Genomic DNA, 23,599 nt, shown 5'->3' with positions numbered 1-23,599 from the left:
GTTGTGTTGTAGTACCCTTTTAATCGCGGGAGTGCAGTGTCACACTCCACAGTGCATATACACGGTATCACACTGCCAGTGTGATACCGTGTTTATGCACTGTTTGTGATCTGACTCAGATCATCTGAGACTCTCAGACTGAGAGGCAGCTTGTTCATAGCTAGTTCAGCTTGTCCGATTGCATCGGGTTTTCTACCTAGGATGTTCGTAACCGCATTCCGCGAGAATAGGATGTACAACCAAATAGGTGAAGTATTATATTTGAGAGCGCAGTGAAACGTAGTGACAGGTAAAACAAAACGGGAGGGAGTGCACGCGTGCACTGCTTTGTGTTCCCGGTTAATCGATATCATATTGCGTGCGCTGTAGTGAATCGATCGCAACACCCTCACAGGCATCAGCATTCATCGCAATTCCTCGCGCGAGTGGGCGCATCGATGTGCGGCCATGAATCATTTTTTTCTTTTCCTAGGTCGGGAGATGTCTGACGATGGTGACGCACCATCGGCCCGATGGTTAGCATCTTAGCTGCTCAACATCATCTAAGCCATCGTTAGACATGGAAGAGCAACAACTCCCAAGTGCCAATAGCGTAAGGGCTGTGTGCTCTTCCCCTTCCCACACTCCCGTACCAAGGGTTTTTACGGAGTCACAAATATTTCGACAACACAAGAGTACTCACAAACGCTTCGATATATCCGCAATTTACAGCACGATACCACTAAGATACTTTCTTCTGTACTACTATTGGACTTCGTCCAGCCGCATGAGAGTGCCGTTCCTCACCGGTTTACCCGTGTGGGAGAGAACTAATTCTGCAGTGCATGGACTAGCTGTGAAATTGAACAAAAACATATTTGCAGCTCCCAGGACCAAATTCGTCGTTCCCATTTTGTGCCCAACCGTGACGGAGTCAACCATTCGAGAATCAGATTAATTCGAGATAACTCGAGAGCATCAAAGTCACTGCCCTTTCTTCTGGTAACTCGGAGTCCCCTCAGTATATATCCGATATTGAGACATCTTAGTTCGCGATTCTCCAAGAAGAGTGGATGTGGTAAGATATGTGGTCTCTGATGTTCCTCACCGACATCGAAGCACATCTCGGGTAACGGGTCTGCTCCTGCTCTGCATAGCACTGATTATAATAGGGTAGCTGGGACCCCTCACCTAAGGGTTATAACCAGCGAAGAACTCAGTGCTACATAGATTCGCCACGGGGAACCAAGTTAATCTCTGCTCCGTTTGCTCACTGGTAACCCAGGTAATCACAAACATTAAAGAATTGAAAACTTTGAACTCTACACTGACTTGTCATTTTATTACACATTCCCCACTGAGGAAACTACATAGTACGCCCTCATCAAAAGAATATAATTATGACATCGAGCAAGTACAGAGGGTGATTTACGAATAAAACCTGTGGAAACGATGCTAGAGGCTTGTCGATACAACCACGGTGAGGATGTAAGACATGTGCCCTCCCAAACACGGTTACATCAGCGAGATAGCACGATATCTCAATCTGATGTCGAGTACAACGTTGGGTAGATCAAATGAAAACCGCCGCCTCATCGTTGACATAGTTGACTATCCAAGGCCGACATCGCATTGTTGAGGGCACGCAGTGCATACGTTAGCTCCACCACGCGACGGGCTGAGGCAAGATCACTATCATCCAACTGGAGAAGACTACCCCAGGTAATGAGGAAGCGAGGGAAACGTACCTTGGAAGATGAGATAAACATAGTCTGCCATCTCCCAGAACTCCAACTGTTCGACGTCCATGAATCGACCGAAATCAGCCTTAGAAAACCGTTCTGGATAGCATACTAGCTTCTTCAACACAACCTTCTGCAGCAACGTGAGGAACTACAAAACCGTCAACTCGAGGATAGAAGTGAAGTTCACAAGACTACCTTGTTCTGCTGAGTGTAGTCGTAGTCGTGATGCGCTATACCATACATTTGATGCACATAGACCAGAATAGCCTGACGCAACGGGAGGGTACTCGGCACACTTCGCGATCCTATATGATCAGTGGCAGACTCTAGAGCTTCCGTATACCTAACACCGTGCACGAACGACTGAAATACGCCGGATACCGCTGGAGCAGCGACTATTACTCTAGATCTATAGCGTCCGTGAGTGAGCCATCCAGTAAGAGGTGATTCATCAGGACACGAGCCTGCTCATCCCAAGAGAACTGCGAGTCCCACGGTATGCCTCTCGATCCTCGGACGTCAAAATCCAGATAATGCAATGGTTTACCACAATGCCCACTGAATGATAATCTATCAGAGGCAAAACTTCAAAGTTAGATATCGCTCACCATTCCTCCCGCTCCCCTATACTATCCTCCGATGAGTGGAAGGGGTGCCGGAACCTGCTCATACAAGGGATGAAAACATTAAAAACACCCATACTACCGTCTGCAACTTGGTGCTCGAACACGCGGGTAAGCATTCATCACTGAGCTCAAATTGGACTTTTTCCCCTCAGATAGGCGAATGGCTGACGAAGATGCTTGGGGAGAGGGATCAGCCTAACGAAACGAGTCAACTCGATAATAATATACGATTTCGAAATGACCAAACTTACATTTTGAGGCTGCTTCCCACCAGTATGTCGTGTTTTCGCTTGTGATGAAGATGATGCCGGACGGCTCGTCTGTGCAGGAGCCAACTCTCGCGCCGGGCAACCCACTTACTAACCACAGTATTCACTACCTCAGTTTCTCGTGTCTTTGGAGACGATCCGAACATCCAATAGTGGTCCGCGAGTTTACCAAACGATGGATGCGAGTCCTCCCGCGTAATTGGATCCTTCGTCAAGTACTCTGAAAATGAGGCTCGTTGACATACTACGAAGAGAATTGTCATATTGCCCACCAACAGAAGGTTGGCTGTCCGACTCGTCGTCTGAGTCTCTGGCCGCATGCTCTATAAGCTTCTGAGCAGTGAATGGTACCGATCCAGTGTTATCGAGGAAGCAACTGAGGATAGCTCTACATGTTCGCTGCCGTACAAGAAAAGAACATTATCACCTAGGCATTCTATCGTTGTCAGGATCATAGGGGGGATCATCGAAAAACACTTCACCAGGCTCGAGGCGCAGATCTGGTTCCACTTCTAGACCGAGGCCAAATGCCACAACAGGAAGAGTGTGGAATGTACTGAGAAACGGCAACTTAGCGAGCCTCACAATACTCCGGAGAACGGCCTCAAACATCAGATCTTTCAACCTACCTGAGTATAGCTAGAGCGACCACTAAGTCGGCTTTCGACCAAACCTGTAAAGGGACCATTCGAATACACCCATACTACGCTTGATGTAATTACTCGAAGTAAGTCCTCCATATGCCGCTGTTTGAGCTCCCAAGGCTTGTGGCATAGTATAAGATTTACGTCCTACAACGAACTCCGACTTGCATGATTGATATAAGTATCCAAATCACACTACATGTAAAGCTCTGAGCTGCTTTGGTATAGTCGTCGGGTCCGTTAGCCAAGCTACATCACCACCGGAGGCCCTGAGACGAGGATGATGATGCACTCGCATGCACGTGGCGCTATTCACATGTACTACAGGAAAAGCTCCATTTGATTCCGAACTAAATACTCGCAATTATGCCGAGAGGCTGCCATCATGGCTATGAAGTGCCTGAGATAACAAATGAAGCAGTTACGATGTACTAGTGGGAGCCTCGGTGTGTTACCTCCAGTGGAGCTGCAAGCCTCCCTCTTGGAACATGAGAATATCCATGGTTCTAGCGTAATTTACATAGAATCGTGGTACAGTAGATATAGCCCATTCCTAAGGGGCGGGGAGAAGTGCACACTCTAGATGACGTAACCACATGATATTATTATTACTATGTGCGTTATCCTGGCAGCTGAGGAGGAGTCAAATAGTGACCAATCTACAGCTGGCACCGTCACAAGATGGGGATCTGGGAGTTCGAGCTCATGGAGCGAAACCGCAACAGTTTTGAGCTGACAGCTTACTCTTCGAAAATCTGCTGACCTCCGTATTGATATAACGGGCTGCGACTGCGATACCAGAGTTCCTCTGAGCAGCTAGGAAGTTCTGGCAACAACGACAGATTACTATGATCGGTCACGAGGGGTAAATGCCTCATCGTCCTACATCAGCCACACTCCTTATGTCAGCGAATCTACACGTATATCTCAAACGCAGGAGGATTCTGATGGCCTGGTCTATCTCCGATGGTATGGAACCTGTACTACGGCGAGTGGTGGCCAAGGACCGTAGCCACGATGTGATTTCTTGAAAAGCTTCCAATCTGAAAAGACAAGAACAAGTTGGCCTTCCTATGACTCGGTATCGAACTCCTCTTACCTAGCTCTCGGAGCGTCGATAGAGAGCTGTAAGTCTCGTAGACTCTGTACAGTAACACGAATAACAGCTACATCAGTGTTGGGCACGGTGGGTGACCTGAGTAAACATCGTCAAGAAATCGAGCAACGTTTGCCTCTATTTGAAGAAGCCATGCACATTCCATTATTCCAGACCAGGCATGAACCGCATTGAGCGACCCTCCCAACAAGCCCCAAGATACAATTGATGAACCCATCCCAGGTTCTATGACTACAGGGCACCAACAGGGAGTCCCTCAGGGAAGTAGCCCCCACAGATTGTCGTCGAAGGAACTTACTCATCCTGCGACATCAGGTGAAACACGTCCTTTTCTCAGTAATGCGGCGCGAGCTCCTGGCGGATTAATTCACACAGAGAACCACCGAACTGAAAGCAGAATGTTCCCACTCACTCACACAGACTAGTAGCCGTCTTCCACTTCGGGCGCGCGCGATATTAACGGCGCAGGATCAACAAGAGGGCTGTGTCGATCACGAATACGGGCGCCTCCAGATAGCTAAATTATCAACTGACACGCGTTCCCATTCGAGTTCGACGTGGACATAATTGGATCTTTATCCCTCATTGGGCCCTTCGTAGCTCCGGCAAACCTAAGATTCGGCCGTAGGTTATCATATTTGATTATTATTTAACGAATGTTCCTCATCCAGCAACCTGCTAGCGCTGTGATATCGAGGACCACTAATAAGTACGGTCACACGGACCACCACTCCTACAAGTCGGATGTGCCTCTGCAATACCTTCACTCAGCCGGTCAGAGAGGCTGGTCTCACTTCCAGCTGCCTCAGCTGAATAAGGGAGGCTTCCAAGAGAACACTAATCTAGGCATCAAGGCAAACAAGGCAATCTCTAAGGGCTTGCGTCTCCCTTCGGGTTCGACTTCCTCCCAGTCCTCTCATGTCATCGTGGACATGCCTATGATGTCCCCAAACTCAATCTCTCATACTAAGACTGGTAGAAGACACAGCATTAACAAGAAGCACCGTTGTGCTGTATGCCAAGGCATCCAGAGTAGCAACGTGAACCCGAGTCTGAAGGTTCACATTGGGACTCTCCCTACTAAGCACATAGACAGGACTCCTCTACCCGAGGATGCTTCTGTTAGTCCCTTCGACGAGGAGTTCCCGATCCTTCAGAGTCACAAGATGAGTAATGTCAATCCACACTTAGCTGTGAACGTTGGTAGTCTACCCAGCAAGAAGATCGGCTCGGCTCCTATTCAAGAAGACTTTGCTGTGAGCCCATTTGACGATATGTGGGACATGCTCACTGACCAGAAGACTCTGATTCAGAGCAATGTCAACAAGAATCTGCGGGTTAGGAGCAACACATTCCCAACCGTTCACGCTGACTCGACGCCATTGGATGAAGACAACACTGTGAGTCCCTTCGACGAAGAGTGGCCGATCCCAGCGGACGAGAACCGTCTTCAGCACGTTATGACTAGCAATGTGAACCCGACTCTACCGGTTGCTCATAGTACCCTGCCTACTAAGAAGATCGACATGAGGCCCCTGCCCGAGGACGACAGTGTTAGCCCTTTCGACGAGCATTTCCCTTTACCAAGCTCCTACTGGGAGAGTAACGTGAATCCCACGTTACGTGCTAAGGATGGTACCATGCCCACCAAAAAGTGTGACACGAGACCTCTTCCTGAGGATATGTCGGAGAGCCCATTTGACGAGGATTTCCCTCACCTACAGGGCTACTGCCAGAGCAATGTGAATCCCGACCTCACTGTTAACATCGGTACATTCCCAACTAAGAACGTCGACTACTCGCCTCTGCCAGAAGATCCTACGGTCAGTCCTTTCGATGAGAGCTTCCCGCATCTCCAAGATGTGGACGTGCCTTCTCAGACTTGGATGCAAAGTAATGTTAATCCGAGTTTGAGAGCTAGAGTGGGGAGCTTTCCTGCTGCGGAGCACATTGACGCAACCCCCTTGCCTGAGGATACTACTGTGAGCCCCTTCGAGGAGGAGTTCCCTCGGTTCATGGGTCAGGAGAGTATTCATGACTTCAGGAGTTATTCGCCCTTTGAGGAGGAGTTCAACTCTATTGCAAATTGGCCAGTTGCTCGCAAGCGCAGTGAATCTTTCAATAAGCAGCGCCGCGTCACTCAAGTGAAGCAGGGTTTGAAGGAGACCTTGATTCGTCTTGGCTCTATAGATAGGTACGATTTCGTCAAGGCCACCCACTGGCATCTCGATAAGCAGACTCAGCCTCATGAGGAGATTGACCAGACAGCTACCACTATGCCGACCGATTGGTTGACGGCTGTTGGGGTGACGCCTCTAGCGCAAGCACCGGGGCACACTGCCTTCCCAAGAATGACGCCAAAGGCAACTGATATTCAGCCACCGAAGGGGACTGGCCGCATTGGGACGACTGGGGTTATCACTAGTCAACCGTCCTACATTGCAAGCCATCTTCAGTCGGCTCGGCGTCAACATCAACAACCAAGCGGAGTCTGAGGCTCAACTTGAAGCTCCTTAAAGTCTTGGTGTGGTAATTGACCACACAAGAGGAGCTATTACATTTGTCAGCACTCATTCATTATTATTTAATACCCTTTTCACATCATCAGCTTGAAATGCGTCTCAGATGCATAGATTTCGTAACCGGATTTCCCGACTCTGGACTTCAAGTTGCGTTAGCTTCTAGTATGCATACATATTGTCGTGTGATTTCACTACGTAGAGTTCGCTTACTGGCTTCGCCACAGGCTTCAATATTTCAAGCTCAACAGAAATATCAATGAAAAAATTATGAGTACAATACTGATTAGGACGTCAAAAAGTGTTCCGAGGCCGCAAATACATTCTTGCATCATAGAGACATCTCGATAGCCTCCTGTTTGGCACCTTGCATGGAAACAGGCATACATGCAGAATCCGACGCATTTGGGCTCGTTCATGATTCTTGCGACTCACTTGGAAAGGTTTCTAACCCCAAGTCCAATAGCTGATCCTCGCCGCTTTTCACGTACTCGTCACACTGCTTCATGATCGTTTTGATCCTAGAAGTTCATCAGAATGAGACAGATCTGGATAGAAATGGATGACACCCACTTCTTGTTAATCTCAAGTGTCAATTGGTCCGCACCAGCATCATAATAGAGCATTATAGAATCCAGTTTAACTGAACGGAGCATTCATTCAGCTGGACATCATGTCTCACCGCCGAAGTCATTGAGCTTCTTATTGATACAATCATCTGGATCCTTCCAGTGCGGAAGCTGCCCTGTATGGGTCTCACAATCATACTGAACCAGAAGTGGACCATGATCGCCATCGAGTGGGACACCTGATATTCCTCCCGCTTGCAGTCCACCTGCTCCAAGAAGACCTCGAGGTAAATGTCGAAATGTGTATCATCGTCGATTGTTATGCGTCCATTTCGGACCTAATTATTCACTAAGGGCTGGCCCCGTGTAAGCTTCGGAACTCACTAGTTCTTTGTAATTGCCACAGTAGGCTCCATGGGGCCGTTCGTCCGCCAAAGCTGAACTGGCTGCTAGGTAGAATAGCAATGCGCGTAGCATCATGAACTGACTCGAGAAACACTTCTTACGAATTAATGCTCTTGAACACAACAACATTAGGAAGAGTTTCTAATTCACAATCCTCACATCAGGTGAGAGCCTTACAGCTCATCTTCAGAGGAGAGCTCAGCAAACGGATCGGCAGGTACGAACTCGGCACCGACGTTGACCTAAAGCTGTGTGATAGACGTGGAGAATGTTTGTTTCTTACATTCTCGCATAATACGAAGCAACCGTAGCCAGGTCTAAAGGAATTAAAGTAGGTCCACAATCGAGCTTGAATACGATACCCGTTGGGGCAGCTGAAGTACTCCTTTCCGTCAGGTCCAACACCATCGGATTTTCCCTGAGGCTCATCTAAGCGAACCCCAACCCAGGAACCTGCTAGCGACAATGCTAGTAGACTATGCTGGTTCACACTCGCCCTTTGGAAGTCCTTTAACCGGACCGAAATAAGCCACCTCTCCCCGTCGTCCGCCCGGATTTACCTCACACCGTTGGCCCACTGCGTATCTACAAGCTTCCACTAAGCTTGTGACAGTAGGAGTAGTAGGCCTACATCTCCCGCGCATTTTCTGGGGTGGGCGGTCTCTCAGGCACGGCAGCATCCTGGTTCTCTGCACAACACAAGCGCTCACATAGCTATTCCATGGATCCAACGCGGCCCACCATCCGGTGTTGTCTGCGGCCCGAACTTAAGCTTGAAATTCGGATTTTTCTTCCTCTGCTCTCTGATATAATGCCTTAGTGTGTTAGTACGCTTATCGTAAGTCTCGTCATCCATAACGTATTTATCAACCTACAACGAACAGAGCAAATATGCTGCGAGTGAGCCGACCTCACGTACCAGATCTAGATTCTCCAAAGCCCCTCCGGCAGAGACACTGTATGGGTCAGTGTCCTTGATGTGGATCGAGTCGCCGTTTTGAGCACCAAAGTCCCTTACACGAACAGATTTGATGAAATGCACTCATCGCAGCAACCACCTCAAAGTGAGCTTGTCATCATAGAGAAAGATTGTATTCCCATCCGCACGCCTTAAAAATAATTGCATATGATCCACAGTGGTTCCATTCCTCTTGTAAAGTTTCTGCTTCACCGACTCTGAGTCAACGTAAACCTCTACATGCCACAACACAGTCGTGCTAACCAATGGTAGCATCAAGGGAGAGGGTGGCATCATGTACTCGAGCCTGTAAGTTGCTGTGGGTAACGTCGACTCGTATGAACCCGTTTGCCAAACCGTCATATCTACCAAAACTCTCTTATGGCACATTTCTGAAGCGATTGATTCGCCACCTGGTATGATCGGCTGCTGTGACGTAATCCCGCAGTCCGCTGGTGAGTGGATGCATAGTCATAATAGTCAAATAACTAACACTCAACGACTGTGGACAAGAATAACCCAACACGGCCACGAAGGTGATACCTCAATTCGGCGGCATAAGGATGAAATTGATATTGCCGCGAAGCATGTACAAGTATGACAGCTTTAATACTACAATCTTCCGGTGCTGCGTTATGACGATCCGAACTCGCGCATCCAGTCCTCAAATCTGAGGTATTCGAAACAACAACTCTCTCATGTATTCGAGAGAGTCGGTACTTTCTCAAGTCCTCGGTGCCGACCGACTTCTGTACGTTCTTCACCGCTTGCTCAAAGTTACCCATAGTGACGGGTCGTCCTTCAACCTCAGCTCGTAATCGATCGACATCAAGCCCACCTTTGGTCGCCTACCCAACCGAATCCCTATGGTGACCTCGCTACCATGTCACTACTCCCTTTGTCCGAGCCTTCCTCAATCTATCCCTCAGGTTCATCATAGAAGCCTCTCTGCAAACACTACAGATGTCAGCACCAGAGTACCTGCTCTATGACTGTTGGCTGCAAGCACGACTACCCAAGTGTTGCTCACCCCTCCGTTCGTTTGACGAGCCGTCGGAAATCCACGTCACTAGCGAGCTTTATACTGGAACAATTCACCTGATACACTTAGCGAAGATAAACCACCAATGTGTCGATTCCACCACCTTGAACATGCCAAGCCTCGCCTCCTCGTCAGGCAGGGGGATATATATACGTTTCTCAAGTCGTCGTCGAAGGGCCTCGTCGATTTCCCAGGGGTGATTTGTCGCGCCTAGTACCTGTTCAATATCAGTACAGAGAGAACACCACAAGCACCGCGCGGGATGTACGAAACTCCGACATGCATACGACTACAATTTCCCAGGCGAATTCCTACGATCTGCCTTGCGACAGGAGAAGATCCTCGAGCAGCTCTCCAAATCTATGCCTCAGTACCATGTTCTATCAACGAATTGCGACACGAACTCGCCTAACTACCATGACAGTTTTAGGCGGGGACGCTCCATCTTCCGCAGACCCCGACTCAGACGATGGATCTTGCCCTGGAGAAGAGGAACACCAAATTAGGATCATCACCCGGCAGAAGTGAGTACCTTCCTCATGATGATGATCTCGTGGCTGCTGCTGCTGTTTTGGTTGAATAGGATCAGTACTCGAAACACCATCCATCTGTACCAGCAGCTCGCTCTTCACCCGCCGCGAAGCCTCGTGCTCCCCAGGGTCTCTGGTTCGCACGCCCAACCAATATCAAGGCCAAGAACGAGATCTCTCACTTACCCACGTTTGCTACCTATAGAATCGATTTCATCAAAGAAAATTGTAGTCGGGGCATAGAATCTAGCCATCTCGAAGAGTAACTGATCGATCGGATATCACAACAATGATACCTACGAGTACCACAGACCCGTATGAGCTTCTCCGAGTCCCCGCGGTATTTATTGGTGACTGTGCTGCAGCTTACATTGAAGAAGGTAGTATCTAGCCAGGCATGGTTGACCCCCATGGCCGAGAAATCCCTTATTACCGCACTCAGTGGCTACCGCTTTCGCTAACATCGTTTTACCAGTGCCAGGTGGGCCGAATAATAGAACGCCTTTCCACGGCCGCCGGATACCCTACAGCCGCCTGCTGTTTACGCATGGATGAGGTACTCATTTACTTGGAAATACTCCGGCATCAATAACGGTAGCACAACTGCCTCTTCGAGGAGTTGCCGCGCAGACTCTAGACCGGATATCGAGCTCCATCCGACCTGTTCATGCGTACTCAAACTCCATAAATCGGCCGTTATACCTGAGGATTCTTCTCGACGCAGTCTCGTTCGAGCATCATGATGAGGTCAGCATCTGGGCCTTCACCACTAGGGCCGTAGACATGCTCGAGGAACCCCCGCCGTTCACAGGCGCTCCATATCCCTCCACCGTTGTCGCTGGTGCCTCCATTTGATGCATTCTCATGAGCCTACAATCCGAAGCCAATGTCCTTGGCAAGAACAAACATAATGTGCTAGTTCATACGACCTGTGGAGGAAGAGGCTGCAACCAAGGCTTGCTGTAGTTCCTCGAGCTGTTTCCACGACTGGCGTCCCGACCTTCTGCTATAGGGCTAGCATCCACTGATCCATCTAAACCGACGCTCATCTGGCATGAGCCAAATTATACTGAGGTACTCCGCGTGATTGACGTGTGTGGCTGCTGTCGGCGTCTCCTCTCAGGTACTTGCGCTTTGCGTGATGATGCTGATGCCTGACCAGCACGTTACATCATCTTACTCCATCGATTTCGAACAATCAACTCGCACAAACACATATTTTATAGTAGAGGACTTAGATCAATGCCGATATCAACAGCCCCCACGCCTTCCTTAGTTACCAAGTCTCGAGGTCCCTGACCACGCCAGCCGCCACCCCCTCCCCGAACCCTCCTTGGCAGGGGAGGTGGTGGGCTCCATGTCGCTCCATCCCTGGACCCGACCGATCTCTACAGGACATGTTCATTCCACTTCTGTTAGTCGAGACCATACCTCCTCATCATCCGCGAGTACATGCGGCTGGGGTGGAGCTCCAGGTGGCCTCGAAGCACAAGCTCGCCTTATCTCCGACCTAGACGGCATCACATGCATGACTCTGAGACTCCAGCGATCTAGTACCACTCCGCGGCAATCGCTTTAACCACGGCAACCTCTTCCGAGATCTCTGCTTTTATTGCAAGCCACTCATCGGTGTAACCCACAGGCAACGTCTTGATATGTCGATTGATTGTTGCCAACGCCTGAGCTCCATCCATCCCACAGCAGCTTCCCGTACAATTGGGCAAACTCCGCTACATGATCATACTGCATTAAACTCTCCGATTGTAGGCCGATGCCCGCAAGGTCCCGCGCTCGAACTAAGGTACCCTCGACACCGTCGATGCCACGGTCCTCATATCCACTGGATGGACACCCGGCCGCTCTGACGTTGAGCACCATAAATCAAATTCAGTTTACCCAATCACGATGCATGTAGAAGATGACGACTAACTCGAGAGAATTATTGATGGAAACTTATCAAGGAAGATCAACTAGCTCACATGCATGGACCTCCTCCTCGTCGTCTCCCATCTCGGCTATGACCGTCCCTTCCTCTGGATCATTGCAACGATGGGTTGAACACTTGCCGCGAGATGTTGCACTTACCAGATACCCCCGAAAAAGATTCAAGAGAGGCGTGTACCTGTGCATGAGGAGCAGTTCAGGAAAATTCCGATAGATTTCACTTGAGTAGAACATCGAGCCTCTCGAACGCTACTCGATCAGTGTGGGACCATCTCAACTTCCTGCTCAGCCTCACACCCACGCCTACAAGTTGTGTTACGATGAACCGCAAGAACATGCCCAGCTGGTCCACATTCTCTTCGCTGCAGTCCATTTCCTGCCGCAAGACCGCCAGAGGTATTCCGATCAAATCATCCAAGCCGTTGCGACGACTTCGAGGGATCTCAATCAACAAGGGCCGACAATAACCGTGAATGACACAGGAAGCACGCAGGCCATATGAGTACTTGGCCGATCCAAGAACTGATGTAGGGTCTACCGCCAGAATCCAACCAATAACCCAATCGTTATCCCTCAGCTGCACCCGAGCAACGGAGTCGGCGAGATCATCCACATCTGAGCCTTGAACACTTGTCACCACCGGTTGGGCCAGCTGACTCGATTCGTAGTCGTGGAGGTTCACTTTCGCAGCTCCTCGTGTAAGGCAGGGACCGTATCGATCCGTGAAGCTATTGGAAGCTGAATGTGACTCAGTCCAAGGATGTAGTTGAGAAAGTGGACCTCTACTGATGATGCCATTCATAACATGAATTTTCGATACTGAACAGGACTCGAAAGATTCGTGGAGTTCAAATTGTGACGATTGACCGCGCCCGACAACTGCATACACCTCATCTCTCAACGATTTGGAAGGTCGAACTCAGTTCGGCGAACTGTTACATGAGAAGTATGGACCAACCAAATTAGAAGGCTCATAGAATGTGAATAGAACCACTATCGCAGCGAATTTCGAATTACGAACGTGTTACAAGAGTCTACATGAATCCGTGTACTTGCGTGCAATCTGCAATCACCGGGAGTCACTGACCAATCCTCCAATCATTTGTCGGAGACCATGATGATCTTTGATGTTGGATATACACGAGATAACAGATAAACGGAACGGATACACGCAGGCATCGTTTACTGAGGACACTATTCAGAAGAGACAGCGGGCGCAAGGTCACACAAAAAAGCTATCCGAGCTAGCTTAGGGTTTTTATCTGAAAATACAGTAATTTTTCCGACATTTTGTCTTTGAGCAATATGATACGATCTGCCACTGCGGTTGTCCTCTCCATCTTGGGCCTCTGGTTGAGTGGTTGTAGCTCCGACTTGGAAGCGAGCGGACCAGAGCCTCTGGGTTCTGGGGGAACTACTAATGCTCCGTACGATCCCAATACTGATCCTAACTATCCACAATATCCGGTTGTTACTACAACTCAGTCACCTTGCCCACAAGGAGACGATTTCTGTCGCAGCCAAACCGTTAAGGGCGGTGACTTCAGCAATTCTTTCTGTAAATACTGGCTGACCAATGAAGCCTATTGCCAGGGTCCTCCAGGCTCTACTGATCCTGAGCAGCTCAATGTTCCTTGTGAATGTCCTTGTATATCAACTGTTAGTGTTACATCTACCACTACTACTCTGAGTCCATCGACCACTGAGTCCCCAAGCACTTGGTCACCATCGACTGAATCGACTACAGTTCCTACTTCAACCACTGATTGAACAGTGGCAAAGACCACTGTTCTAGAGACGTTTCAATTTTCACATTGATTGTTGAATTCATTTTCAATGAGATGAATAGTTGCCCAGGATTTCATTGATCAATTGAAGAAGACGCAAAACACATAAAATAGTATCACGTGAGTAGCTCAATGGTAGGGGGCAGAGACGGAAATGCATCCAAAGAGAATTCCGCATTCTTGTAACGTTCGATATCTTCCTCCGATAGCCCCTTCGACGGTTTGATCTCAGGCAGTAGATTTAAAGGTGTTCGGGAAATCCATGATGGCATCTTGTTCGGAGGAATCCCAGGTCGAACCACCAGGTTGTCCGGCCATGACAAAGTAGGAAGAAGCGAGGACTGTTGAGTAGCACCGAAGGGCCCACTAGTGGCACCGAATGACGATGGCTGGCCACCGAAGGCGTTACCGAACCCTCCGAAAGAGCCCGTTGCAGAGGATTGACTGCTTCCGAATCCACCAAACGGGGATGTTGTTGAGGTAGCTGCTGGTGTTGCACCAAATGGCGAGGGCTTCGGCCCCGCTGCAGGACCGAAGGGCGATGATTTACTTTGGGCAGATGCTCCTCCAAACGGTGAGGGAGCGACAGCATTTCCGCTGAAAGGCGATACCGATTTCGCCGTTCCCTCAATACCAAAGTATTTCGACAGAGTGGGCTTAGAAATAATCTTCTCGAGACTTGCTTCCGTCTTGGCGATAGTTTCTCGTAAATGCTGGTTCTGAGGGTCCTCATACCGGAGCTCTTCGAAGCTGACGTCGATGCCAGGCGGCGTCAGGTTGCCCTGACCATCCGGTCCAAAAGAAGACAAAGGGTAAAGCTCGCCCTTGTTCAACGCGGTTGCGATGTTCTGAGGAGCACCAAGGAGCTTACTTGATACAACCATGGAATACATTCACTTACTTCTCTCATTTTCCGGTTGCTCTCGTCCGGTACCAAAGTCCCAACAACAGTAGCGGCAGGCAAAATGCCCGATGGAGGCACTATGGTTGTGGCAGGTGCAGTGGCATTCCCAAGAGTTGAAGCAGAGGGGTTCGCGTTGCTCAATTGCGAAGGCGGACTGGATTGGCCGAATGGTGACGGTTGGGTTGCTGCACCACCACCGAAAGGACTCGGGGATACACCCGATGTAGTACTCCCAAAGGGACTTGGCTTCGTCCCTATTGCGTTACCAAACCCCGATGGTTGTGAGCTTCCAAAGGCGGCCGCCCCAAATGTTACAGGCTTCGAGCTCCCGAACGGTCCAGACCCACCACCTGGTGTGCCGCCGAATGTAGGAGGAGTCGGCGACGACGATGTGATGTTGCCAACACCAAAGGGAGTCGTCGCCGCGACGTTACCACTACCAAAAGGAGTTGGTGCCGTGACGTTGCCAGCACCAAAGGGAGTTGGTGCCGTGACGTTGCCAGCACCAAAGGGAGTTGGTGCCGGTGTGGCTGTAGCTCCGAAAGGGTTCCCAGACACTTGCCCACCTGCGCCGCTGCCACCGAATGGCGAAGCAGACACTGTGCCACCTGTGAGGGAAGCCTAGTGAAGTGAGCCGTCCTATCGTATGACCAACCTCCAAATGGATTAGATGATGAAACTCCTCGCCGCTGGGCATGAACGAATTTACAGGAGTCTCCGTACCGACAAGTCCCCTGTAGAAAAACTCTTGCACACGATTCAATAAGCTGAGCCAACGATCCCGACATTACAGTCTCTTCCCAGTTGCGGCAAGGCTTATTGTTGTGATGCTTGTTGGAGGGCATCACTGCAGAGGCAACAGGAAACAAACTATACACAATCGATCTCCTCTCTATCCCGAATGAAACAATACAGTCAGTTGACGAGGGAATGCAATGCATCAAGTTTGGTTTCCCGATGATAAGGCAATAGACAGAATGGTCATTGATCCCATCATGCAGTACAGCGCTCTGCACGACGCATCAGCCGCTACCGATCGGCGGCGGTGGAGCGTCACGTATGACAAAAATATCCGAGAGACAACCTCAACTGAATTTGCGCATATTTTTGCATTTGCTGAAAGGCGCGTCATAGACGAGACATGCATCTACTTTATCGATTGCAGGGCCACATGCTTGGAAGTATATCGTGTGCTCCACATAAGCCAGATTAGGACACCAAGGCGTTTGCAACCATGCAACCGATACCACTACTTCGCCTCTATTCAAGTCAACTATCTCCAACCTTGCAAGATAGAACACTTCAGAATCAGAGGTATGATTGTGTGAACTATGACGCACGATGGCCAGCAACGGAGGAGCTGTCTCTTCCCTCTCTTTAAAATGATCCTCTATCATTGAGCTCTGCACCATCGCCATTTGTCGTACTTGGCCACGCATCTTCATAGACATCCATGTATCACTAGATAACGATCGGTATAGTAGAGTCTCCCCAATGCAGACCAAGATGCAAAGCTCCCCATTCGAGTCCACGAATGCGTCTACCAGCATGCGCCTGAACTTCATAGATTCTTTTGCATCGCCGCAGAGGTCGAGAGACGATACTCGCACCACCGATCCAACCAAGGTTAACACTGTTATACCATAGCTGTGCATGGGAGCCTCCCAGCGTGAAGAGCCGAACACAATATGATTTCCTCGACTCACCATATAGTCTGGTGGCGACCAATCCGGCGATAATGTCCACATATGGTCGACCTTATATGGAGGGGCTCTGTGGCGTATGCGCAAAAGCTGCTGATCTCTAAATGCATAGACGCATCCCCGAACCGAGTTGACACAGAACGCATCGACTGGCTCGCTGCTAACCCTTTCGAGGCCTTCGCCTTCTCTATACTTGTAGAGGACTCCGCTTTGGCCGGCACCATCCCGGAAGGTCAAGAGAACGGACATGTCCCTATCATCCACGCAAAAGTGCTTGATCCAAAAGCCAGCTTGAGCAGACACTTCAAGCCTACGTGGTGGCTCTATTGTTTCACTGAGTAACCGAACTGTGCCTGCCTCTCGGAGGTATTGCCACACGTTGTGCTGGAGGACTTCCGGTATGGCTGGCTTTAGCCGATCAAGAGATGACAAATAGATAGTCAGACGGTCAGTCATTGGGCGCCACAGGGCAAGTGATCACAGAAATTGAGGGAATCACTTTGAATAAAGTCAGAACTGATACAACACGAATTCTCTGAGGACCTCCCAAGGAAGCTGCTAATCCCCCAATGGCCAATGCCTCTGAAACCCGAGACCCGATGGCCAATGCCTCTGAAACCCGAAACCCGTGAGAGGTCGAAATGACACTAATCACGCCATGGAGAACCCACATCTGTTCCCAGGGAGCTAGTAAAGGTCATAAAAGTATGAAGACTGAACACTAAAATCCAAGTTATGAAACCAACAGTTGTTCGTACAAAGTGCAGTGCCTCACATAGTGAATATGTTGGAGAGATGCATCCGAGCGAAGCGTTCGCACTCCTCTTGACATCGCACCAACGGCATTGCGGGCTTCGCGAGCAGAAGATAGAACTCACGGTTCAACGGCGAGACCTTCGCACAAGCCCAGCCCTGAGATAGAGAGTAGTCCACAGTAAGCACTAAGTTCCTCTCACGTTCCCAGGTGATTTGTAGCAGATCTCACGGCATCGACTGCCTTTAGGAAGGCCAGCAGCATCCAGATACTCTTCCCCGTGCACCTGTGGAGTAAGAGTAGCTACTCGGTGAATCCTATAATCAGCGTTCTCACCAAAACTTGTCGCAAAGTACTGAAGAGCACTAGGTCCTCCGGACTAGACTCGTTCCCTATGAGCGCCATAGGGGCTTCGTCGTTGAGCGAAGAGGAACCGTCATTAGAAACCCGCAAAGCACGGTTCACATTGTTCGCATACGCGAACCTGTACAAATCCTTAGGTATTCAGGATCCAGCCTGCGTGATGCATTACTTGTATTCATCCGTCAAACTCATAGCTTGACTAAATTGCTGTCGTACAAGTTGAGCAACTTGACTAACGCTTTTGGACTCTGCGACCCATCGCTGCAGCGAAGCGAAAAGCTCAGAATCCGTTTCCTATAGGAATTCACAATGAGAATTGGTCACATCGACAAGCATGGTACCTTCTGAACAACGTCAATAATGAAGACGAACATGAGACCGTGATAAAGAAGCGCCACGAGCCTGCCTTTCCCAAGCGATGGTAAATGCACTATAGGCGTGACGCCATGGTCAGTTGAGCTGGCTCCGGGTCCAAAGAGGAATCTGACGCTTTCCTTGCAGCTACTACGAGAGGGTGCATTCTCACATTCCCGCTTCGCCCTCTGCCATATCCTCTGTTACGTGGTTCGTACGACAAAACGATGCAGCGTTCTCCGCAATTCCGTTATACGGCGGCTCACACAACTTCATCGACGAAACCATGCTCGTCGGGGTGTCCGAGCGAAAGCTGATAAAATGAGCACTGCAAGTCATAGCAGTACTTCGAGATTGAGCTCACCCAATTATACTCGTAGAGACGATGTACGAGTAGAGAATCTTCATGTCTTCTAATGGTATGGAGGAGTGTAGGAGATGGGCGTCGAACAAAACCTGCAGCATACAGGTTCACGGCGACCCAGCGACGGACATTCGAATTCTATTACCGCCGACGCCTTGATATCTGAGTGCTTCTCCTGCAAAGAAAGTAGCGCAGCTTGTATTAAAACCAATGTGTTCCGCTCGACTGGTGCTGAAGAGCTAGCTCAACTTCCCGAATCTTCGAATGCATACTACATACCATAGCTAAAGCCGGTGAGTTCTGTGAAAAGCCCCAAAGGTCCGTATCCCAAAACCTCAATGTACCTGCCTCCATTTAATCATCGACGTCTGACATGAAGGAGCTCCTTCTTACGATGGCACAAAGCTGTGCAAGAGACTGCCGAGCTTATTGATCATGTTGGCCCTGTCGTCCTCAATCTCCAAAAACCTATGACGATACAGGCATCATGGCGGCCATCCAAATAGTACACAGCACTTTCGAATTGGCCCATGCAACAAGGTGAACATCTCATGCATGTTCGACAGGACTGCCTCAAGGAGGGGTCCAGATAGATGTGGATCCTCGTCGCTCTCTAATGGTGAGATAGAACGTGTCTCCTGCTGCCGCTGATTCTCAGAGCTAGGAGCGGACTCAGGTGAAGATGGGATAGACTGCCCTAACAATCCCTCGATATCGATAAGATGGAGCTTGTAGTACACTCACCGGTGCTCGATCCTCCCAAGGGTTCCCGCTGAACAACCAAGGTGAACCAGATGTCCTTTTCAACCTGAGGATTTTGGATAATAGGTCGATCCTGGCAAACAGAGAATGCTGACCTGCTTAACACCAAGCGCCAGGTCCCTAGTGGTGATAAGATTTACATCATCGTCACAATCCCCCTCCCTCCGGAAGGCCTGTGCAAAGTGGACTACACCCTCTATCAAGGATGCTTGGGTTCGTTGTTCAATGGGTGAATGCTTGGACGACGGACTAAGACGATATTCTCAATTGGTTGGACCATGGATCACCAACTCACTAGTAGTAGATCTGCTTCGCTTGAGCTTCGCGGGTATCCTCATCCTCTGCCGAAGCCAAACTCTCCGGTGTCCTGTCCTGCACCTTGAGCACAGGGCTGTACACGAAAAAGGACCTGATAAGCAAAGGTGATACTCCCAAATCATCAGTTTATCCGACTTCCCACATCCCACTTTATTATAGGCCCACTGCATGTATCCGCAGATTGAGGTAGAGCTTCTTTATCATCCTGTGCTGCGAACCATCGGTGCATTTCGCTGGATGATACCTTCCCAACTAAAGTAGGAAGACTTACTCAAAGGCTGTAGACCGAAATTGACCCTATTTATCTCTTCCAATGGGCTAGAGTAGGCCCCGCGATTGAGGACAGTTAGCATCAGACAGACCTTAACGCAACGAGACGTAGGGACAACTTGGAGACCATTAACATCACACAATGAAGCCACAGGTCCGGCAGGTGAACCTTGCAGTACGAAGTATCCTTTACCAACGACTAGCAATAGCTACCAATGACAAAAGCTGATTCCATCACATGATGAAAAACCAGAATCGTTATCATCTCTTAAGATAAAGGCGGTTTACCTGAGATAAATTACCTCACACCGCATCAAAATCTCCTGGTCACAACTAATCCGAGACACAGAGCGATGTCCGACAAATTTATCGTTCTAGAATGACACACTCCCTGGGAAGCCGTCTTCATCATCACTCTCAGTTGCATCAGCTGACAGGGCATGCGCCGACTCCCCATAGCATTCAACGGGGTCCCCTTTCTGAGCCAACCTTCCCCATCCTCCGCGAAGTAGGATCGACCAGGCTCTCTGATGCTAGACCTATTTCCATAGCTAGGAGAACTTTAGAGACACGAAGAGATATTGGCAAGCGAAGACAAAGATGACTATCGCTCTCAAATGCCCTGGACCGGATAGGGAGTGGATTGGCTTAGACTACTCTAGAAATCTCCGGGAGGGAGTAGCTGGGCATAGCATACATTACGAAAACAAGAAACCCACAAGCTGACAAGCATCAGGTTGTACAGTTGTTCTTTCCAATAACAAAACTCAAAATGCCCTTCGCATTCGCAAATTATCGTTAGTGACATCCAACGTGAATATCAGTAGTAAGTTGGCGAGACATCACACATATTCGAGCGAAGCTGATTCCTCTTTTTCAAGCAAGAGGATAGTGAGACGAGATCAAACAAGTTGAACTCCGGGCTTTGAAACACCGAGGCGCACTGCTTCCCGAACCGTTTAATTACAACGGAATTATCAAGGATAGCGAATGCTTCTCATATTGATGTTGGACATGAAATTGCGTAATGACCAGTTGGAGTGAATAGATTTCCGCACGGCGAAAAGTGACAAGATAAGTTCCCAAGTGTTCTGCCTTAGTCGATATGCGAGAGTTAATATCTACTTCAATGTGGACAACCAAGCTGCAAGCTCATCAGAACACTCCTGAGCACCAGCCTAAAAGGCTCGAGGCCTGATGGACTTGGTGTCATGAATGAGCACGCGACTCACCGAGACCACAGGAGCCAGCCACTCGTTACGTAATAGTTCGCTTGCAGATGGACGTTGTAAGGGATCCCTCGCCAACGTGTGTGTCACGAACCCACAAGCACCGGAGGTAAATCTGAAAGCCATGCACAAACTCTAGAGAAACCATGAAACGCATTGATGAAGCTCATCTCATGTGGCTGCGCTACACGCTTTGATACTTCCATAGAGACTACGAGAGGAAGACTAATGAATCACCTGCTCTTATTTAATCGAGGCTCGGGTCTATGGCATAATGAGTCATAGAGATCTATGAAGCCACGACTAATTGAGAATGGATTAGTTCCGGTCAACAGCTCGAAGGCCACGACCCCAAGGGACCTGATTATTCCCATGATAACTCGCAAATATCAGCCCTCATAATACCAAATATCTGCGGAGTAAGTGTACTCCTCCCCCGCGGCCCTCTCTGGTGACATGTAAAGTGCAGTTCCTTGAAAGCCATGGAATGCTCCCATCCAACTAACTGCGACCTACCGACGAATGTAGAACAGATTCCATAGGTCGAGCTAAGATCCTTCGAAATACCAAAATCTGCCAACTTCACCTAACATTCGAAGACAAGACATGGGGCTCGGAGTCTGGGGACTGAAAATACATGTCCATCAGAGCATAGTAGTATATTCTCCGGCTTAATATCGCGATGCAATGAATGGTTGGAATGAAGGAATCTACTACCAACAACATAGTAAATGATGATAAGTAGAGTTGGGCTATGAGATATTCTACTTCAGAGCCTGGATGATTTGCCAAATAACTAGCGTGGCCTTAGTTTCAGGCCATGTTCTATTAGGGACGTGTTTAGTAACATCTCTCAGAGATCCCCTATCCATGAGCTCCATCGCGATGTTAACCTGGATCCAGATGTAACACACAGTTGTGGCCACGCGAGTGACAACACTCACAAAAGCACTGTTAGGTGTAGAATAGGCTGCATACAAACGGACAAGATATTCACAACTCTGAGCTCGGAGAAGACCCTGACTTCCAAGACTACCCTTCCCAACCAGAACCAGTCGACAAACCCTCAAGTCATTCATAACTTGATCCCTCCGTTCCTTATCTTCCGTTCTGACACTCTTGATCGCTAGTAAAAGGCCTTAGACAAAAAACTAGGGCGAGTGGGAACCACGTGACGGAGTCGCACCTGATGACTTATGGACGCCTTTTATCACGATGCCAGATGTCCCCCTTCCCAGAGGCTTCTCAGAATCATCTATCTGCAAGCAGCTACTCACAGGGTACAACCCGGGCATCTGACCACATACCTCTATATCTCTCGGATCCACAATGAACGAGTGAGAGGGGTTGGCCAATCCACAAGCGCCGATACACAAACCAGTGGCTTCATGGTGCATAACACCTTCAGAGTCTCTGACAACGATCTACATCCGAGCTATTGACTGCATGCCTAAGATTGTTACACACGCCAAGTCGCTGACAAGGATTCATTCATTGGGCAATCATCCAGCTCGGCAACAGCCGGTCGACGAGGCATTATTGTCACAAACCCACAGGAAGGCCACCAGAGGGAAAGTCAAATCTGCATCAACGCGAACTGATCACAGCAATGAGCATCTACTACGGAAAACTAGACCTAAGGCTTGAACCGATTGCAAGACTCAAAACTCGGCGTTGGCTCACGAGAGCAAACTCGAGAAACCCAAAATATACCGAAAATAGTGTCGACCTCTGAACTGTAACAGGAAGTAATAGTATCCCCAACGATCATGGGAGCTCCCGAGGGATGTCTGCCATATCACGATCGGCCAAAAGCCAGTCCGGATCTTCTTCCCTGCTGTTCTCTCTCTGTATGGCGACCAACGGCGTTCCCTCACTAGGCGACCTGCCCGAGAACAGCAGGAACATAAACCGGATGTCATAGGGTGAAATATGAGAGAGTCATGATCGGCTCACCGGTCAGCAACGACGACGTGGAGATCCTCCTGAGTCGGCTCGTAGTCACGAAGCTCCGAGACTCCTCTGTGGAAGGCCACCATACTGTATTGAGAGGGTCGGCCAGATTCAAGATCCGTCTGATTCCTTCGACGAAGCCGCTCGCGTCGTAACAATTTACGGCCCTAACAAAGGGCAATCCGATCTGTCTATATATAAGAGTATAAATACCTCCTCCACTGTCGGCGCATCTGCACGAAGACCACTGCCTTCAAATTCGAATGTTGACGACAGACCAAGAGCTCGAACGAGGCGATGGTACGTGTTAGTGAGCTGGAGTAGTGAAAAGACCTACCGATCAATCATCATAGCGGTATAATCGATACTTACAGACTTACCAAAACTAGCAAAGGGAAGTAGATGACAAATTCCTGGCCTATTACTGGAGCCGTGGATGTCGGAGTTCCGAACATCCGACCTGACAGAGATTCCTTGATTCACACCGACAA

General features: G+C 49.2%; 10 protein-coding genes across 10 annotated transcripts in view; 1 reads left to right on the top strand and 9 right to left on the bottom strand.

The window, feature by feature from the left end:
* Positions 1–1,352: 1,352 nt before the first annotated feature.
* On the bottom strand, positions 1,353–4,761 carry Pmar_PMAR002185 (p53 regulated pa26 nuclear protein sestrin, putative). The gene is made up of 20 exons (XM_002774954.1): positions 4,679–4,761; positions 4,363–4,458; positions 4,150–4,306; positions 4,008–4,089; positions 3,876–3,952; positions 3,719–3,816; positions 3,589–3,663; positions 3,463–3,532; positions 3,342–3,410; positions 3,249–3,292; positions 3,047–3,175; positions 2,892–2,995; positions 2,730–2,839; positions 2,602–2,670; positions 2,430–2,545; positions 2,333–2,386; positions 2,127–2,282; positions 1,920–2,067; positions 1,728–1,872; positions 1,353–1,657 (listed from the first exon to the last, which is right to left on the bottom strand). The coding sequence occupies exons 1-20, from the start codon at positions 4,690–4,692 to the stop codon at positions 1,572–1,574; spliced, it is 1,899 nt and encodes a 632-aa protein (XP_002775000.1). The 5' UTR covers positions 4,693–4,761; the 3' UTR covers positions 1,353–1,571.
* A 237-nt stretch (positions 4,762–4,998) lies between these two features.
* Positions 4,999–7,015, top strand: Pmar_PMAR002184 (hypothetical protein). Its single transcript, XM_002774953.1, has one exon. It carries the CDS (start codon positions 5,037–5,039, stop codon positions 6,873–6,875), a length of 1,839 nt encoding a protein of 612 aa, XP_002774999.1. The 5' UTR covers positions 4,999–5,036; the 3' UTR covers positions 6,876–7,015.
* A 215-nt stretch (positions 7,016–7,230) lies between these two features.
* Positions 7,231–7,945, bottom strand: Pmar_PMAR002183 (conserved hypothetical protein; the record flags this gene model as incomplete). Its single annotated transcript, XM_002774952.1, has 6 exons — positions 7,231–7,265; positions 7,335–7,420; positions 7,473–7,542; positions 7,582–7,666; positions 7,708–7,806; positions 7,853–7,945. 6 exons carry the CDS (start codon positions 7,943–7,945, stop codon positions 7,231–7,233), a joined length of 468 nt encoding a protein of 155 aa, XP_002774998.1.
* Positions 7,946–8,046: 101 nt separating this feature from the next.
* Positions 8,047–9,306, bottom strand: Pmar_PMAR002182 (tubulin-specific chaperone B, putative; the record flags this gene model as incomplete). The annotated part of the gene is made up of 10 exons (XM_002774951.1): positions 8,047–8,115; positions 8,157–8,190; positions 8,236–8,326; positions 8,439–8,458; positions 8,505–8,562; positions 8,615–8,744; positions 8,793–8,886; positions 8,932–9,049; positions 9,096–9,196; positions 9,245–9,306. The coding sequence occupies 10 exons, from the start codon at positions 9,304–9,306 to the stop codon at positions 8,047–8,049; spliced, it is 777 nt and encodes a 258-aa protein (XP_002774997.1).
* A 158-nt stretch (positions 9,307–9,464) lies between these two features.
* Pmar_PMAR002181 (hypothetical protein) lies at positions 9,465–15,883 on the bottom strand (the record flags this gene model as incomplete). Its single annotated transcript, XM_002774950.1, has 21 exons — positions 9,465–9,501; positions 9,552–9,679; positions 9,725–9,812; positions 9,862–9,929; positions 9,977–10,090; positions 10,290–10,334; positions 10,473–10,536; positions 10,590–10,669; positions 10,717–10,790; positions 10,837–10,927; positions 10,972–11,064; positions 11,106–11,273; positions 11,333–11,452; positions 11,835–11,913; positions 11,961–12,082; positions 12,489–12,525; positions 12,569–13,075; positions 14,255–14,982; positions 15,036–15,646; positions 15,694–15,772; positions 15,830–15,883. The coding sequence occupies 21 exons, from the start codon at positions 15,881–15,883 to the stop codon at positions 9,465–9,467; spliced, it is 3,387 nt and encodes a 1,128-aa protein (XP_002774996.1).
* Positions 15,884–16,123: 240 nt separating this feature from the next.
* Pmar_PMAR002180 (hypothetical protein) lies at positions 16,124–16,990 on the bottom strand (the record flags this gene model as incomplete). The annotated part of the gene is made up of 2 exons (XM_002774949.1): positions 16,124–16,477; positions 16,745–16,990. The coding sequence occupies 2 exons, from the start codon at positions 16,988–16,990 to the stop codon at positions 16,124–16,126; spliced, it is 600 nt and encodes a 199-aa protein (XP_002774995.1).
* A 488-nt stretch (positions 16,991–17,478) lies between these two features.
* Pmar_PMAR002179 (hypothetical protein) lies at positions 17,479–18,635 on the bottom strand. The gene is made up of 7 exons (XM_002774948.1): positions 18,577–18,635; positions 18,385–18,525; positions 18,200–18,341; positions 18,028–18,152; positions 17,832–17,979; positions 17,698–17,781; positions 17,479–17,653 (listed from the first exon to the last, which is right to left on the bottom strand). The coding sequence occupies exons 1-7, from the start codon at positions 18,618–18,620 to the stop codon at positions 17,513–17,515; spliced, it is 825 nt and encodes a 274-aa protein (XP_002774994.1). The 5' UTR covers positions 18,621–18,635; the 3' UTR covers positions 17,479–17,512.
* A 997-nt stretch (positions 18,636–19,632) lies between these two features.
* Positions 19,633–20,240, bottom strand: Pmar_PMAR002178 (hypothetical protein; the record flags this gene model as incomplete). The annotated part of the gene is made up of 4 exons (XM_002774947.1): positions 19,633–19,747; positions 19,806–19,866; positions 19,928–20,135; positions 20,229–20,240. 4 exons carry the CDS (start codon positions 20,238–20,240, stop codon positions 19,633–19,635), a joined length of 396 nt encoding a protein of 131 aa, XP_002774993.1.
* Positions 20,241–21,047: 807 nt separating this feature from the next.
* On the bottom strand, positions 21,048–22,692 carry Pmar_PMAR002177 (protein kinase NPK2, putative; the record flags this gene model as incomplete). The annotated part of the gene is made up of 11 exons (XM_002774946.1): positions 21,048–21,104; positions 21,159–21,270; positions 21,393–21,515; positions 21,561–21,627; positions 21,672–21,741; positions 21,793–21,865; positions 21,924–22,048; positions 22,100–22,293; positions 22,342–22,414; positions 22,463–22,568; positions 22,619–22,692. The coding sequence occupies 11 exons, from the start codon at positions 22,690–22,692 to the stop codon at positions 21,048–21,050; spliced, it is 1,074 nt and encodes a 357-aa protein (XP_002774992.1).
* Positions 22,693–22,922: 230 nt separating this feature from the next.
* The window catches only part of Pmar_PMAR002176 (hypothetical protein), a gene marked incomplete at both ends in the record, with an annotated part of 2,359 nt that continues 1,682 nt past the window's right edge, over positions 22,923–23,599 (bottom strand). The window contains 4 exons of the mRNA XM_002774945.1: positions 22,923–23,040; positions 23,112–23,275; positions 23,322–23,441; positions 23,489–23,568. Coding sequence (XP_002774991.1) covers positions 22,923–23,040; positions 23,112–23,275; positions 23,322–23,441; positions 23,489–23,568 — 482 coding nt within the window. The remainder of the gene's footprint in view (positions 23,041–23,111; positions 23,276–23,321; positions 23,442–23,488; positions 23,569–23,599) is intronic.

The sequence above is a fragment of the Perkinsus marinus genome (genome assembly GCF_000006405.1).
Source record: "Perkinsus marinus ATCC 50983 genomic scaffold scf_1104296957154, whole genome shotgun sequence".
Classification (NCBI taxonomy): Eukaryota; Perkinsozoa; order Perkinsida; family Perkinsidae; genus Perkinsus; species Perkinsus marinus.
This window is presented reverse-complemented; position numbering and strand designations above follow the sequence as displayed.

Coding starts and splice junctions, on each gene's coding strand:
- Pmar_PMAR002185 (XM_002774954.1), bottom strand. Junction 2,840..2,891: donor GGACAGCCAACCTTCTGTTG/GTGGGCAATATG, acceptor CCTCATTTTCAG/AGTACTTGACGAAGGATCCA. Junction 2,283..2,332: donor ATAGGGGAGCGGGAGGAATG/GTGAGCGATATC, acceptor ATTATCATTCAG/TGGGCATTGTGGTAAACCAT.
- Pmar_PMAR002184 (XM_002774953.1), top strand. CDS start 5,037: ATGTTCCTCATCCAGCAACCTGCTAGCGCTGTGATATCGAGGACCACT.
- Pmar_PMAR002179 (XM_002774948.1), bottom strand. CDS start 18,620: ATGAAGATTCTCTACTCGTACATCGTCTCTACGAGTATAATTGG. Junction 18,342..18,384: donor GCAGAGGGCGAAGCGGGAAT/GTGAGAATGCAC, acceptor GGAAAGCGTCAG/ATTCCTCTTTGGACCCGGAG. Junction 17,782..17,831: donor GTACTTTGCGACAAGTTTTG/GTGAGAACGCTG, acceptor CTTACTCCACAG/GTGCACGGGGAAGAGTATCT.